This window comes from Suricata suricatta, chromosome 8 (genome assembly GCF_006229205.1).
Source record: "Suricata suricatta isolate VVHF042 chromosome 8, meerkat_22Aug2017_6uvM2_HiC, whole genome shotgun sequence".
In the NCBI taxonomy this organism is placed as follows: Eukaryota; Metazoa; Chordata; class Mammalia; order Carnivora; family Herpestidae; genus Suricata; species Suricata suricatta.
Window position 1 is genome coordinate 102895382 of NC_043707.1, and position 17172 is coordinate 102912553.

Here is a 17172-nt window from a genome sequence, read left to right on the forward strand (position 1 = left end):
TGATTGGATGGTTGGGGGAAAGGAGTAGAGTTTAAGAATATTCCTCGGTTTCCCACCATTGATTGGGATGTGGAACACCGGAGAAAGAGCTTATCTGGAATATATAATTTGTTCAAAATCACAAAGAAATTGATGGTAGGACTGGGAATTGAACCAGGCATCCTGAGCCAGTGTTTCTTCCATTATTGCACTTGATACTCTAGCTTCTATCCTCTGGAGCCCGGAAAAACAGTCCATTCATGTCTTTGGTCACACTGATTTTTCTCCCCCTTCCTCTATCTACCAAGTCATGAGAGACCAGGGATGAAGTTAAAATGGTGGTGGCATCTGCTTCTGGAAGGCCCAGTTTGGTAAGGGTATGCCGACAGGTTGGGCAGAGGGGCACCGTAAACACCACCCCAGCTCTCACTGAGGTAATGGGGTCAGGGAGTGCCTGGTCTGGGCATTCGCCTCTCCCGCAGTTATTCTTTCTCTAACCCCTGCTTCGTGTTTGGCCAGCCCATCAATTTTCTGTTGCTGCTGTAGTAATTTACCACAAATTTAAATGACCTTAAAACAACCCCAATTTATTCTCTAACAGTTCTGGAGGTCCTTACCTTTTTGAGCTTGTAGAAACCACCTGCAATCCTTGGCTCATGGGCCCAACCTTTCCCTTCTGTCATCACATCTCCTTCTGCTGACTGATCTCCCTGCTGCTTCCTTGCTGCGCTTGTGGTTGTATTGGGCCCACCTAGATAATTCAGGATAATCTTCCCATCTCAGGATCCTTAACTTTTGCACACATTTGCAAAGTCACATTTATCACATAAGGCAACATATTCTCAGGGTCCAAAGATTAGGGCGTGAACATGTTGAGGAGTGTTCTTCAGCCTACCACAGTTGAGCACCTTCACTGACACTCTTTTTGTGCCCAATCTTGTGCTGACAAATAGGTCACAGTCCTTCCCCTTGATGAGCTTACAGTTTAGGGGTGAAGGCAGAGATGTAAACAGCGAATTACTCTGCAGGCAGAGAGAGGGAAGCCCAGGGACTCTGAGAGCCCAGGGGAGTGGTACATCATCTGATCTGGGAGGTCAGGGAAGGAGCCCCAGAAGAGATGGGGTCCATGCTGAATGTGTGAGAATTAGCCAGATGAATAACGATGAGATGATGATGATGATGATGATGATAGCAGCAAACATTTTTATTGTTATTACTATTTACCAGGTTTAAGCACTTAACACTTATTGATTCATTTGATTCTTCCAATACCATATAAAGTGGGTTCTTTATCATCCATATTTTATATGTGGGTAAACTGAGGCTGAGAGAAGATTCATCGACTGGAATGCAGGTCTTTCCCACGACTCCTACGGTAAAGACCGAAGTCCTCTCTGTGGCTTGCAGGGGTTATCAGGTTGCTGCTACCACTCCCCGCCCAGCCCCAGCCCTACCTCCACTGCTGAGTCACTGTGCTCCTTCCAGCTGAGCCTCCTCTCCACCTCTGGCTCTTTGTCCAGGATGGGGCAGGGCCACCTTGTCCTTCAGACCTCAGCTCAAATGCCACAGTAGCAGGGCATTTCTTGTCCTCTGGCGGGCAGCTCTCCTTGTTACCCTCAGAGCAGCCCGTACCTGACTTTAACATTAGCACTCATCCCCAGCTGTGAACGAGCATCTCTTCTGTCCCCTCATAGTGTCCTCAGTGCCATACAGTAAGTGGTTAACAAATATTTGCTGAATCAATGAAAATCATAAAGGAAAATGAAAATCTGGCAGAAAGCAGGTGCAAGACCATCAGAGGCCATTTAGTTCAACACCTTCGCTTAACTTCTGGGAAACTGAGGTCCAGTGAGGTCCAGTGACTTGCCTGATATCACACAGTAAGTCGGAGGAGGGCTGAGGATTCTGAGCCCTGGTCCTGGGCCACTTCCATGGTTCCCAGTGTGATGCCCTTGACCTTGTCCCAGTGCCTGACTGTCCAAGTCTGATTCATCCTTTAAGTAAAGCTGATTCCTACACAAGTGTAGGATGCCTTTCTTATTACACCTCAGTCTCACCCTTCTCTGCCAAAGTTACATTTGATTGTTTTTTTTTCCCCTGTGTTCCCCAAACAACCTCTAGCTTTGTTCTTGTTCTTCAATGCTCTGCATTTGAGCTCTTCCAAGGCAGGCACTGCATCTGATTCCTCCGTCCCCAAGGAGGCAGGCACACAGCAGGACAAAGGTGGTGTGTCAAGTGTGCTGGGAGACAGAAAAGGAGAGGGAAATGGGATTGTCCAGGAATCCCTAACTCAGCCTGAGGGGCAGGAAAAGCTTTCCGCTGAGAGGCACTGAATTATGAGCTGAACATGTAGGGTTATTCATGTGGATGACATGTGTTTGTGTGTGTGTGTTGAGTGAAATGGGGCCTGGTCCAGGGTGGGGCAGTGGTTCAGAAAGGGCATTCTAAGGCGAGAAATCCTAATGTTTGTAGGGTGAGATAAGGAGCTAGTCACCTAGGGTGGGATTGGGCCACCCAAAGCCCCCTTTTCTCCCAAGGATTCAAATGAGGCGATTGAACTGGCTTCCAAGGGCTTCCCATAGCTAACTAAGCAGGCAATGACGAGGCTGACTGTATGACAAGTGGGGGAGGGCTGCCCTTCACCAATAGTCTAATTGGATCTGTTTGTCATCTTGAGACAGAACATATGAGTCTTTCTTGTGCCTACAGCAGAGACAAGTAGGGCTTGGGGATACCAGTATTCCTCTGCTACCCTCCCACTGCTGCCTACCTGTGCTCCTCAGCGCCTGTCCCCAGCCCCTCGCCAATCCCAGGAAGGCCTGTCTCAGCTCCACCTTGCCCCGCCACTTCCCACTGGACTGCACAGGCTGTCCCAGCTGCCTGTCCTGCCCCAAGCCCCTGCTCAGGGCAACCCCCTCAAGCCATTCTTCGCTAGCGGGCCATGTTGTGGAGCACGTGACTTCAGCCCTGGCTTCAGCAGCAGGTTGGTATATGAGAAGGAGAATTAATGGTACCAGTAGCCTGTGAATGCCAACTAACCAAGGCATTCAGGCCCCTCTCTCGGGAGTTCGAACTATTTACGGAGAATGGGACCGCTGATAAAGGGAGCATCACTGAAGAGTCCCAGGGAAGAGGTGGAATGGCAGAGTCACTGTAGCGGTCAGACACCAGAGGAAGGACCAACAGGGTCTGTGGTTGCTGAGGGGCACTTAGAGCCCCTGATAGCACGTGGCTGGAGTTATTGTTGTATTTCAAAAGCAGCACAAATTCCACAAGGCTGAGTGAGGTTTCCAGGTGCTTATTCTCATATGCCCTCTGCTATTTCCTCTCTCCTTGAAGCTTTTTCTCTGTATTTTACATCCACAGGCACCCAGCAAACCCCCTTCCCCTGCCAAAGGGTCTGGCCCAAGCTCCTTTTCTCTGGGGATCTTTCTGGCTACTGTTTAATTCCTACTACTGTTGACCCTTGAACAACACAAGTTTGAACTGTGAGAATCCACTTATATATGGATTTATTTTTTACAGTACTATAGATGTATTTTCTCTTCCTTATAATTTTCTTAATGATATTTTCTTTTCTTGGGGCACCTGGGTGGCTCTGTCAGTTAAGCTGCTGACTTTGGCTCAGGCCATGATCTCATGGTTAGTGAGTTTGAGCCCCCATGTTGGGCTCTGTGCTGACAGCTCAGAGCCTGGAGCCTTCTTCAATTCTGTGTCTCCCTCTCTCTTTGCCCCTCCCCCACTCACACTCTGTCACTCTCAAAAATAAATTTAAAAAATTTTTAAATATTTTCTTAAGCTTATTTTATTGTATGAATAGTGTATATAACACATTTAATATACAAAATATGTGTTAACTCTGTGTTATCATTAAAGCTTCTGGTCAACAGCAGGCTATTAGTTAAAACTTTTAAGTTTTGGGGGAGTCAAAAGTTATATGGATTTTTGACTATGTGGGGGTCAGTGCTCCTAGGCCCGTTGTTGTTTAACAGTCGACTGTACTTTTCATCGATTCCCAGGAACTTGACACGTTTTATCTTTAATCTGTCCTTCTCTGTTCAGGACTCTCGGACATATTAAACAATTTGCCCAGGGATCCAAACCTAGAATGTTCTTTCAATAATGCTGTTGTTTCTAAGGCCATACTCTCTTTCCTCTCTGGGTTCCAAAATACTGTTTCACTCCCTACAGATTTTCAAAATTTCTTGTAATTCCCCTTCCAGCACAGAAGCTACCTGGCATGGCTAAATAATTGTTTCATATGTCTTTTCTTTATAACAAAAGTCTAAATTTCCTTTCTTTTCTTGTTTCCTGTCATAACTCATGGCACAGTGTGATGCACAAAACAGGTGGAAGAAGAAGAATGCTGAATATGATTGTTTATTGCTGTGTGCCCGACCTCAGTGCCTGGCATGTGGCAGATGTCCAGAGAAGGGGCTCTAATGTAGACACGGCTTAGGCTGATTCTCCTACCCCCAGCCTGCCACACATCACAGGCAGGTTGGGGTGCAGCAAGTGTGGTATCACACTGAAGGGCCCTCAGTGTGGGTTCGTGGAAAGATGTTGCTTTGGAGCCAGACAACGTGGGTGTAAATTCCAAATCTGCAGCATGCCATAAAACCTTGGGCAAGATGCATAACATCTCTGAGCCTGTTTGTCAGGTGTAAAGTAAGGATTATACTCTGTGCCTGCTATGAATGTTCTAAGCGTTCGGAGGCAATGCAGATAGCAAAAGGAGCCCTCATCATGGTGAATATTGTTCACATGATGCCTTCCTCTCTGAGGGAGACTTGGAGGGCCAGCTCCAAGGGCGGCTGAGTTGGCTTGTAAACATTTTTTACCCTATGGTCCTATCTGCAGCCCCTTTCCACTCCGTTGACTTTTGGTGGTTTAAATAGACTTGTCAAGGAAATTTTCATTTTTAAAAAAAATTTTTTTAAATGTTTTTATTTATTTTTGATACAGAGAGAGACAGAGCATGAGGGGGGGGGGCAGAGAGAGAAGGAGACACAGAACCAGAAGCAGGCTCCAGGCTCCGAGCTAGCTGGCAGCACAGAGCCTGACACGGGGCTCGAACCCACGAATGTGAGATGTGACCTGAGCCGAAGTCGGAGTCTTAACCAACTGAGCCACCCAGGCACCCCGGAAATTTTCATTTTTAAACACTGTTGCTCATCAGGATTTAAAAACTCTCAGTTTTAGTTTTTCCTTGTCAATTTGCTTGTAAATCAACGTTATTGGATCTGTTTTTTCATTAAAGAGTTGGGGATTAGCCCCAGGCACAACACATTAATGTTAATTCCCTTGTTCCTTACGTAACAGGGCTCATCACCACCTTTAATTGAAGTAAGGACCATTTGATAATTGTTTTGGCTCTGATTATGATAGAATTGGCTCATAGCCAGGGTGGTATAACTGAGGTCTTTGGGGTCAGGCAGGCCAGGGTGGTACAACTGGGGACTTTGAGGTCCGGAGGAGATAACAAATCTCTTCTGAATCTCTTTTTGCTCTGTGTAAAAGGAGGATGCTACCCCTCACTGAGGGGGCAGAAGAACCAAATGCTAAATGTATAGTGCCTGGCATATTGGAAACATAATAAACACTAGAGCTCTTTCTAGAAATAATCTCTTAAACCTCAAGCATCTTGGTGGAAACTGTTTAAAATAATTACATGATATCCTGGAGGGGCATGTGAGTCTACTTTGCATTTGAACCTCAAGTAGATTAAAGTGGACTTGCATAGAGAAACCTTCCTGTAATTAACCTGGGGTTGGGTGATTTTAAGCCAGTTTTCATTCTGCTGCAGAAACAAAAGAAAAAAAAGAAAAAGAGGAGACTGAAGAAATGCTATTCCTTTAATTGAAGGAACACTTTTATGTTCTCAGGTCTATTTTAATCTTAAGTGCCGATTACGCATCATTCTCTACTGTTAACAGACACTTCTGTAAGTGATCTGCACAGAAAGAAATATGATTCTTACATAAATACTGTACCATGAGAAATTATCTTATTACTTAATATGCCAAAAAGCTAATAAGATAAAGGAATGGTACGAGTCATTTTTGGACAATATTAAAACTTGATTTTAGCTCATGGAAATAAAATGTAATTTCCTTTTATTATTCTCTTTTCCAGGTAGAACAAAGGCAGTGAGGGGTGCAGGGATATTACACCGCTGTGCTCCATGAGCGCCTCTTAAGCGTGTGGAATGGATCCAGGCAGGATGGCCTCAAATTAAGATTTTAATGACTCTTCCACTTAGAAAACACACTCTTGCCGTTGATGCTGCCTTGTCAGGTATGATTTTTGAATTTGCAAGTGAAACTAAAACAACACATTTCCTGCTCAGTTGTACAAACGCTTGCCTCTGTGTATTTGCATGTATAAGTCTGTTAAAGAACAAATGCATAGTGCCTGCAGAAAGTAAGGGCAAAGCAATTGGAACAACCGAGAGTTTCCTGAATTACCTATGGTGAAAGGCAATGAGGTGCCAAATTTTGACAAGGTTAAGGTAGCCAGACATCAATACTGACTGCACAGGGGCCCTCTGAGACCTTGTGAGTTTTAAATGTACTTTTAAATGTTATTCTTTGGGATTTAAATGTTTCATTTATAAGTGAGCAAATAATGAATGATCTTAAAAGAAATTTAAACAGGACCCAAGTTGATAAACTCTTCCAGCTGTCACTAATGTTTGGTCACTCTGTGATCTTTGCGGTCGATGGAACTAGTTCTGATGCTGGTGGTGATGACGTAGGATGGTTACAGACACAAGCACATGGTTTTCTGCACTCTTCCTATCAGTCTGACAGAAATAACACGAAGTAAATGCCTTCAGCCTTCTCGGGCAAGCAGTTTTTCATCCAAGTAAAACAGAACGTACCTGGGACCTAAAAGAAATGTAATACTTTCTTGTGATTTGCTACAACTTTCCCACAAACACCTATAAGAAACTATGTAATGTTTGTCTGGAGATTTACGGTAACAGGCTTACACTCACAGCAAGATGAATTTTTTTTTATTAGATATTAGGCAGACATGTTAGCTGAGGCTGGGAAGTGTTACCAAGAGAGTGTATATAGAATGGCCTTCTATGGATATTTTAAAGACCTATTTAAACACCTACAGCTATTTGTGAAACTGTCAGGATAGGTCTGTTGGAGGCTGGGGAGTGAACTACACATGAACTGGTAAGATTCCACCACCTTCTAATCTTCCAAAATAATGTATCCATTTGTTTAAAGTGCACTAAAATGACACTTTTAAGAATCAGGGGTGTTGATGATTGGTAATAACTATCTTAGGTTTAGCAGTAACAGTTTTAGACCCTATACACACGTTTGTGAAGCTCTGTTACTCCTGGGGGCAGCTATTAGTTTGTCCATGTTTCTTCAGAAAAGAAACGTAGGGGCTTGTCTTTAAATAAAACTAAAATAAGAACCCTCAAGTTCAACTATGTGAAGTTCAGGCTGACTTTGTTTTAATATTTAGCTTGGTTAATTAAATCCCATTCTTTGCCCTGAATTTAATTATCCCAACTACTGTGGTAATTTAATATAATAATAAAAAAAGGGGGGGAGGGTAATGAGAAATGGAAGAGAACCTGACTATTTCTTCATCTGGCTCACTGGAGGCATTTCTTCTGCAAGTGTCAGTTTATGGATGGTGATGTTTTATGAGGTATTATGAATTTTCAATTAGTGAGAAAATGAAAATGGAAGACAGTAGATCACCAATGAGTGACTGTATTGGGAAATCACTAAAAGCTTATCTGTAAATTTAAGGGCATGTTTTAAAATGACTTCATGATACCTTACGCATTTTGTCCCCCCTTTAGGCTGAGCTTAAAATCCATGTTTTTTATACACTGTATAAGTAAGTCCTTGTTTAGGATTTCTATTCAAAGTAAGAAAGTCAAATATGTGCTGTGAAGCAAAAGTGAATGCTAAAATAAAAAGATAACCTTTCTCGTTTCGCTACCACTTCCTTAAGCCCGCTCCAGCTCTGCAGCCTCAAGGCTGAGCTGCTCTGCAGTAGAATCGGACTCCATTCCCAGCGGGAGACTTGCCAGCTGTCTCAAGTTACCTGATCTCATTAAGCCTCAGTCTTACCATCTGTGAAATGAGGACAGCGCTATCCATTTCTCTCAGATTGCTGGAGGACAAGGTGAGAAAACGTAGAGGACACCACACAGCCTTACAATAGATGCTCTGGAAACAGACTTCCTTTCTTCTGAACAAGTCACAAATACACGTATAAATGAGTAACAGACACTAATGTCTCATAATGCCAAACATAATGCCAAATGTGCCAGCTTGTTATCAATCAGTCAAGGGCAGTGTTCCTCACTTAAAGTACCAGTGATTCACCTGGGGATCTGGTTAAATATAGATTTGCATTCAGCCCGAGAGTCTGCATTTTAACAAGCCCCCAGATGATGCAGAGACTGCCAGCGAGAGCCCACACTTAGTCACACAGAACTCGGGCAGTGACTTCTGAATACCCCATTGACTTTGAGAGACTGGCCTAAATTGCAAAACACAATTTTACTCTACCATTTTTCTTTTTGCATTTGTTTAATGATAAAATTATTGGGGAAATCTGAAGATGCTACAAAAAAAAAGTTTGAACACATTTAAAAATCTGGGAAGCTCAAATCCATTCTACACACTTTCATTTATTGTCTGGACAGATAAAGTACAAATAATTCAAACACAACAAGAGTATGAAAAAAAAACATTTACAATACTTTCCCTCAGAAATCCTCTAAACTAGCAAGATTAACATGAAGTCATTCATTATAACTAAAGTATACAACTGCCTGGTCCTAAGATTTTTTTTCCTTTTTTTTTTCCCCCGAAAGTGAACACATTATAGAGAAGAGATTTTGGCACGCCTTTCCCACTAATGCTTAGCAAATGCATCAAACCTTTGCCAGCAAACTGCGTTCATTCATAGCAGGTGATGTGAAAAGTTTTCCCTGAATGTTGAACGAGTGTTCTCTGAACTGAAATCTGGTGGGTTTTTTTTTTTAACCAAAAAGAGGAAAAAAAAAACAGAAAAAAAATTTAAAGGAGGAGTCTATGATGCAGCCTTGGTTTTCGTTACCTGTCTACCACGACGACCACTACTACAAAGTTTGCCTCTTCAGTGTGAAAACAACAGTTCTGTCTACATGCACTTAGTGGGCTCAGCATGGGAAAAAACGCACAAAATAAGCACAAGTTATAAATAACCATAACGTTTTATTACCATTAAGACTAAACTTGTATTGAAAAGATTTTATATAACAAGACAAGAAAAGCAATAGCAAATTTAACTATCAACTAGATTATGCATAGCGAGTAACTGTTTCTATTACCCAGGGAAGAGCATGAACCCTTGTATTTTTTTGTTTTGTTTTTGTTTTAAATATATAACCGTACAAAGCACAAACATACTAAAATGACCAGTGCACTGGACGTGGGAGAATGCTCCCTCAGCCGTTCTGTTCCCTTAGCTCTGTTTTTCCCCAATCTGAATTACATTAAATAAAGACCCAGTTGTTTTTATTTTTCTACTGTGCAGTAAGGAAAAATATTCACAACAAACATGACAATATATCAAACAATAGTTCTACACAAGTTACCTTGATACCTCTTTAACTGCCACTTAAATATCATAAGAAAACATTTTGAGACATATACAAACAAAACTAGCCAAGTGTTACAACTTATAATAAATTAACCCAAAGAAAAAATAACTTTATATATATATATTTATATTGTATATACACATACACACACAACAGAATGACACAATAATATGCTTCTTCCCATAGTTTAAGTAAACAAATAAGTAGTCTAGCCAATCTAGCTATATTTGATCTCGGCCATAGGCATCATCACATCGGCGATTAAATAAATAAGTGTTTCAAGCAACATAAACAGTGTTTCAAATGTACCAACACAGCCCAGTTCTACCAGCATGGGCTACAAAGTGAATTTGAAAATTCCTTAATGAATTTAAAGCAAATGTATCTTTTGTTTTCCTCTCCTAAACACATTACATTTAACTATGATACTAAGATATGTAAATAATTTTGTAGCACCTACTGCTCAAACTAAGGAAGTTTTAGATCAAAGGAAAATTAATCTTTTTAATTTTTGTTCTGCTGACATCCCGTACTGATGACTTAAAGAAAAACTGTCTTTCAACTCATCTCCTTGCTTTTGGGTTTTGACTGTGGGGAACTGTGGTACCCTGGGTAGAACGAACACTCCTTTCCCCTAGTAATTAATAATTGTTATTTTTATTATTATTACATGCTATGAAAAGATATGAAGATCATCTGTTTATAGCCCATCCTTCAAAAAACAGTCTACGAATCCAGTTTAAAACACACATCTTGATCTCTAAAAAGTTACCAGTGCAGTATGAACGCGACAAAGTTGTCAATTTCCCCTAAATTAGCCAGTCAAAATATTTTTTTCTCAAATCCAGATTCTCTTGTAAAAATTCTTTATATTTTATAAAAATAGATTTTTCTTGAAACCCATTTTCAGCAAAGAGACCACCTCTTTGGCAACAATGTTAATGTTATTAAATTGTTAATGTCATCAGGTATCCCCCTCGCCCCCATCCCCTAACAGAAGACTGTTTTTAGTTCACATGATATAAAAGAAAAAAGGAAAAATAAAAAAATTTGCAAAAGTTTGTTTATTTTTGCAATTTTTATTATTCCTCTTTAATTTGTGTGGGGTTTTTTTTTTTTTTTTTTTACCAATCTGATTGGATCAACTTTTTGACAAAAAAGAAAAATCTTTTTTTTCTTTCTTTGAATACCATTACTTTGTAAAAATTGTTTTGTTTTTATTATTTTTTTTTGTTTTTTGTTTTTCTTCTTCAAATGAGCGAATGGTCATCTTAAAAAGATCCACCTTCAAGGAAGGTAGTAAAGTTAGCTGGCTGGGTTAAAATCCCTGCACATCGCTATCTATGTATATTATATTCAACAACGACAGCTATGAAAGAACATTCAATGCATCAAAGGTATTTTTTTTTTGTTTTTTTTTTCTTTTTTTCTAAGCATTATAAAATCCTTTCCTGGTACACCTCAGGATAATCCAATGTTTTAATACTTAGGCAACACTGGCTTATAAAGTCCATGGTTGAATATAAGCCTCAAAAAGTTTGTTTCTCTCTCTTTTGTGTGTGTGCGTGTGTGTATGTGTGTGTGTGTGTGTGTGCGCGCACATGTGTTTTGTTCGTATATATTTATATATATATTTTAATAAGTAAGGATGGTAAATTCAGGACTTGTGAGCTTTGTTGGTTTTAAAGGAAACTTGCAACACTCGGTCTCCTAGGCGGTACCCGTTGAGGCTGGCAATGGCCATGGCTGCCTCGTCATAGTTGGTCATGGTGACAAAGCCGAATCCCTTGCACTTGTTGGTGTTGAAGTCGCGGATGACCTTGACGTTGTTCACTGCGCCAAAGGGGCCGAAGAGCTGCCAGAGGACACTCTCGTCGGAATCAGGGGACAGATTGTAGACAAAGATGCACCAGCCTGTTCCTGTGTGACCAGGGATGTTCATTCCCACAAGGCTTGTCATCCCATCAATGGTAATTGGGGAGAACCTGGGGGGACAGGCAGAAGGGGGGACTGGTCCAGACATCAGTCTGACCACGGATAACACACAGATGCACAGACACAGACATGGGGCAGAGGGCTGAGTGAGTGTTTGCAGGAGAGTCTTCAAGGTTTAAAAACCAAAATGCAACAACTAATGTCTGAGGCATTTCTTCTGAACGGAATGGCTAAACTGGCTGAGGGATATAAATGCCAAGAGAAAGGCAAGGTCAATTCCTCATAAGCATAAGAAACTCCTAGAGCAAGGCTCTCCCGTAGTTCTACCACAGTACATGGTCCTAGGGGGTCCCACCCTGACCCTTCTCCTCCCTCCCACAATAGAGAGCTCTTGGGACAGGGGCACTATTTTATTCATCCTGTCGCTCTACTTATTTGTTCAGTGAGGCACATGTGGGACTATCATAGACATAGTGACACATGGACAACAATAAATACTTATTGCATAAGTGAATCACACTGGTGGAATCAATGTTGGGGAATTTTGTTTTTAATGCAGATTAGGGGATGGCCTGAGGAGCTCCAAGTCTACCTTGTTTGTAGTCTCCTGACTTATGGCTGTCTAAGAGCTCTTGATATTTTGGGAACAGAGATATGTAAGAAATGACAGACATGCCTTATTATAAATCACATGGGTGGCTCATGTTTCATTTAGCATTTATTTAAAAGAGCTCCCCCCTGCAAAAAATCCCAAGCAATAGTATTAAAGACGGATCACACCTTGATGCTGTATTATCTGGAATTAATTTCTAAGCATCACAGGAGCAAGATTTCAAGTGGTTTGTAAGTTTATATAACTTGAATTAGAAAAGCAGAAAACTGTTACTTGCCCTATAATAACTTCTTTTGTATTAGCCTTTGAAGTCTCAATTTTCATGTTTTCATGAAAAGAAAAACAACCCTTCAGATTTTATTCACTGTCTGATAAAATATATCCTGTGTGATTCATAGTGGATGCATCAGATTATGTGATCAGTGCCTCTAGCAAAAAAAAAATTTGTTAACTTTTTGTTTTATACCAAACATATATAGGAATTTTGTCCATATCCATTGACTAGTGTCTTGGTTCTCATGTGGTTGGGGTTTGTTTTTGTTTTTGTTCTTGTTTTCTAAAAAGGGAGATAGGAGGAGAGGAAGCAAAACCTGGGGACGAGAATGGGGTGAAGTGTTACCTACGATGTTTTAAAAATAAGATTTGAAAGTCCTATGGAAGAACAGTTCTGCATCTAACTAGAATTTAGATAATCAAATGGCTGTTGCAGACATGCTAACCATAACAATTCAATACGTATTAATTTTGGCATTATTCACTAAGTCAATCTTCCCTCTTGCTTAAAAACAAATAATAAGGGGCACCTGGGTGGCTCAGTCAGTTAAGCCTCCAACTCTTGATTTTGGCTCAGGTCATGATCTCACAGTTTGTGAGTTCGAGCCCTACATCAGGCTCTGTGCTGGCAGCATGGAGTCTGCTTGGGATTCTCTGTCTCCTCCTCTCTCTTCCCCTCCCCTGTGTTCTCTCTCTCTCTCTCTCTCTCTCTCTCTCTCTCTCTCTCTCTCTCTCTCAAAATAAACAAATAGACATTAGAACAACACAAATAACAAGACGAAACCAAAAAACATCATGGTAAGGATCCTTAGAAGGGCAAATGCCTGTCTATTATTTATTATTTCTGGAGACTGTCTTCTCAACCTTCTCTCCTCCAACTGAGTGAACTGACTGCTCTCAGTTTAAAGGTAGAGAAAAGCTATAAGTAATTATTTTAAGGGCAAAATCAGGAGCCAGTAAAGAGGTTTCAAGAGGAGTCTCGACTCTAGCTGGGAAATGGCTACCTGGAGCACTTTGGTAGGAAGGAGCCTGAATCCAAATCTGGGCTTTACTGGAAAGGAGAATGCTCTTATCCACTAGTGATGTGTGCTCTGAGTGCGGAAGCTGAGGAGGTGGTGGCATACATCCTGCAACTGGGTGCCTTCCCTGGCCTCGTCCGTGCATGAGCATTACTCTCTCCATAACCGCTGCCGCCTCACTCACGTTAGAGGGGAGCAAAGGGCAGAGTGGGGAAAAATGCAGAAGTGGGAGTGGGAACAGGCAAGCAGTGTGCCAGACACGTGGCAGTAATTCACAGGTATCCTCACTGGTGCCAGGGCTGAGATTCGAGAGACTGGTGCTCTCAAAGTGAAATCTGCAGTCAAGTTATTCCCTTTACTGTGTGCAGTTTCCAGAGTCAGGGTACTTACCACGCATGGCCAAGTGGTGAAAGAGCTGCCTCATACAGGGGATGTGACTGGGACTACTAAAGACCACATCTCTTTCCCTGACTGTAGGAAGGGGAATTAAAGTGTGCAGCTCTACTGAGCAGGATGATGAAGATGCTATGTCCCCAGCAGCTCAGTGGAGCTTATCAAAAGCACATATGGGAATCTCTTGGACACAGTGACATAACACACTCAACTTCCCAAGACTCATCTTTCAGACTAGGTCTGGATCACTCTTGTGACTGCATTCAGACAGCCCTCGCAAACCTTGATTCCTTTTGAGCCCCCAACCCCACAGAAAGGCTTTAAATGAAAGAAACTGCAAGTATAAAACATACATACACGTATAATCAAGGGAGGATTTATAGTAACTGTTAAAACCTGTAACAAAAGAAACCCCTGGTTGAGGTGCACACAGATACGCTTCATTCTCAGGCTGTGCCCTGAAATGTACACTGAACTGGAGGTGGAAGTCAGCAGGTCATCCACACGTTTATTCATGCTTTGGCCAGGACCGGTAGTCCAAAATCTGATTTTTCCACTGACAATCATAAGATTGTCAACTGTGATTAGCAAAATGTTCTAATTTTGATTTGCTGAAATCTGCCCTCTTAACTGAATCTTGGCATTGCTAATGCAAAACAGTTGCTCTGCAAGTTTGCAAAGTCAGCTGGCAAAGAGGAGGCGCCTTCTCCCTTAGGGGAGCCGTCCCGAGAACCGGATTACCAAGGGCTTGGTAGCTGTGGCACCTGAACCATAGGAGAAGCCCACCTGCAAATAAAAGAAAAAGTGAAACACACAAACACGCTTTGTGTGCCCTAAAAGAAATAAAACCAACTGAGGTCTGAAATTAAAATTAAGAATTTGACATGCTGGTGGAGGAAAAAGGAAGAATTAAAAAAAAAAAAAGTAAAGTTAGTGAATTAAAAAAAAAAATTTCTAGCCCCAGTCTGTGCCAACACGGACATCTGGCAATCTGTGGAGTTTTAATTACCTCTTTACGCCATAGGCCATATTAAGCAAATTGTCCAGCCTGCAAAGAGAAGGAGGGTCTCTGGGTTAATGCCTCACAGATGGCAAGATCGCTCAATGGAACTATTAATAAGAATGCTCCATTTTCAAAGAAGAAAAGCTCGACAACTTTCCCCAGTGCTTAGAAGCCTACCCACTGGCCGTTTCCCCCTTTTCTGCCTCCAACTATGAGTAATCCGTGTTCAGGTCAATGCTGGAGTTTAAAGCAAGTGTCTAATGAAGCTCCCTTTCTTTCAAGGTCTGAATTAATCCCCCTCCCCCTCCTCTCAGAACATTTGTATGGATTTCATTTTATATTGTGTGTGAGACCGTTAAAAGGGGGCAGCTTCTTAAGGTGTTCACCTTTTATTACAATTCACCTTTTATTGCAATTAAACTTGTGAATAAAAGGAACACACGTGCATGCACAATGCGTTATCAGAACGGATCTTTTCTCTTAGTCTAGCTACATTAACTAAATCTTCTTACCACACACATTTTTTGTGGGGGAAGGAGGAGTTTGGGGGTTAAGACTTTTTACAATGAGCTTACTATTTACAACCTGAAAGCTCCTCCCAACAAACCGCCATTATGTTCTAATCTCCCTCATGGTCAGTATTTGACTTGGGGACAAGCTATTCACACCATGGGGCAGGGGTAACCATAGTTTCCACCATTAGGAGCCTGCTGGAAAGGCTTTTTACATAAATACTGCATGTGCTCTCACACAAAATAAAAATTAGATGACTTGGACTCCTCATGAAATCATTAACCATTTCGAATTCCCAGAGAATGGGAGGAGACTACTAAGGCTGATTTTCCTCCTCCTCATGACCAGATGGGAGGCCTACTACCTTCCCATGTGATGTGTGAGAAGGAGAAAAACCCTTTCATTAAAGGGAAGTTGGGGACATGGGTGGAATAAAATCATTATTTAGAATTCTTACGGGTAGATCAAGAACATTCTTAACTCTTGTACAATAAAGGCAGTTGAGGTCAGACTTCCTTCACAGAGTGAAACCCGCCTTTCAGAAATGTCCCTGGAGAAGGGGAGTGGCCCACTGCACTGAAAGGGTCTGATACCTGAAGGAAACACTAATATGGCTCACACAAAATCATCCTTGTTGTCCCAGAATCACTGACTTAACAGTTAGAGTGAAGTTAACACAAAACGGAGTACCTGTCCCTTCCTTAACCCAACAGAGTCACCTGCAGAAGAAAAACGGGACTGGCCGCCCCCCCCCCCCCCCCCCCCCCCCCCCGCAAGGATCTGTCTCCTGGCCTACACTTTGCTTTGATTTTGTTAAAAGCCACTTCCTCAGCCTTCAGTCTAAGCTGCTGCATTTAGTCACTTTTTTCTGATTTAACGCTTGTTGAAACAGAACCTTCTTGTTTGGTGAAATGTAGACGTTTTGTTTTAATCCAAGAATCTGAAGTTTAACCACAGCCATGGTGGTAAATTGAAAGGGGGCTTGGAAGAGCATCTGGTTGGACTATCCCATTTAACAGTAGTGAAGCCTGAGGTTCAGTAGGGAGTTTCACACAGTGGCTCCTGGGGGCAGAGGGTCTTAGACTTGCCCCATCTTTCCTGGATATGGGTTTCCCTGGCCCCTCCCCAGTCTGTACTCGTGAAGCAGGGCTCTTTCCCCCATGGTGTGCCTACCTGAACCTCTGGGCCTGGTGGTGAAGCGGGCCAGGGTAGCGCCGGTTGGGGGACTGGTAGAGCTGGGAGAGCAGGGCCTGGCTGGACTTCTGGCTGGGGTTGTTGGCAAACTTCACAGTAATCGGTTCCGTAGCACCGCTGGGCTTCTGGCCATTCAGCCCTTTGATGGCTTCTTCTGCCTCGATTCTCTTATCAAACCGAATGAATCCCACCCCTCTGGACACTCCTGGGGAAAGAAAAAGAGGCTTCATAAAGAGTGAACAAAGCACACTGGTCAATCTCTCTGGGAAGAGATGGGCCGGACACCATGGACCTTCTATGGGGAGTCGGCCCACTTGTGGGGCCAGGGCTGAGAATCCTAGAATCTCTCTCACCCATCAAAATGCATCTGCCTGCATTTCTGAAATCATGGTTCTGGACAGGTGCCTCCCACCCACGGAACACAGGCACCTCTCACAGCTGTCCATTCCAGCCTCTACCACTGGACGGCTCAGTTCTCCTCTCCTTCTAGTGGCTGTAACCCATCACCCACTGTCCAGTTTCTAGTCCTGCAATGTGCCCTCTGCAGCTAGCAACCATGTAATCTGTCTGACAAGCAAACTCTGACCATAATACCCCTTTAAAAGTATCTTTTAGG

The 17172-nt window shown here is 42.3% G+C and overlaps 1 protein-coding gene across 4 annotated transcripts in view; it reads right to left on the reverse strand.

Annotated features, from left to right (window-relative positions):
• Window positions 1-10846: 10846 nt before the first annotated feature.
• ELAVL4 (ELAV like RNA binding protein 4) overlaps window positions 10847-17172 on the reverse strand; it is a 90833-nt gene continuing 84507 nt past the window's right edge. For 3 of the 4 annotated variants that reach the window (XM_029947514.1, XM_029947513.1, XM_029947512.1), the window contains exons 5-7: window positions 16536-16761; window positions 14856-14894; window positions 10847-11640 (exon numbers count right to left, since the gene is read on the reverse strand). In XM_029947514.1, the coding sequence (XP_029803374.1) occupies window positions 11271-11640; window positions 14856-14894; window positions 16536-16761 (635 nt within the window). In that variant the 3' untranslated portion in view covers window positions 10847-11270. The remainder of the gene's footprint in view (window positions 11641-14855; window positions 14895-16535; window positions 16762-17172) is intronic. The other variant, XM_029947515.1, reaches the window with a different exon arrangement.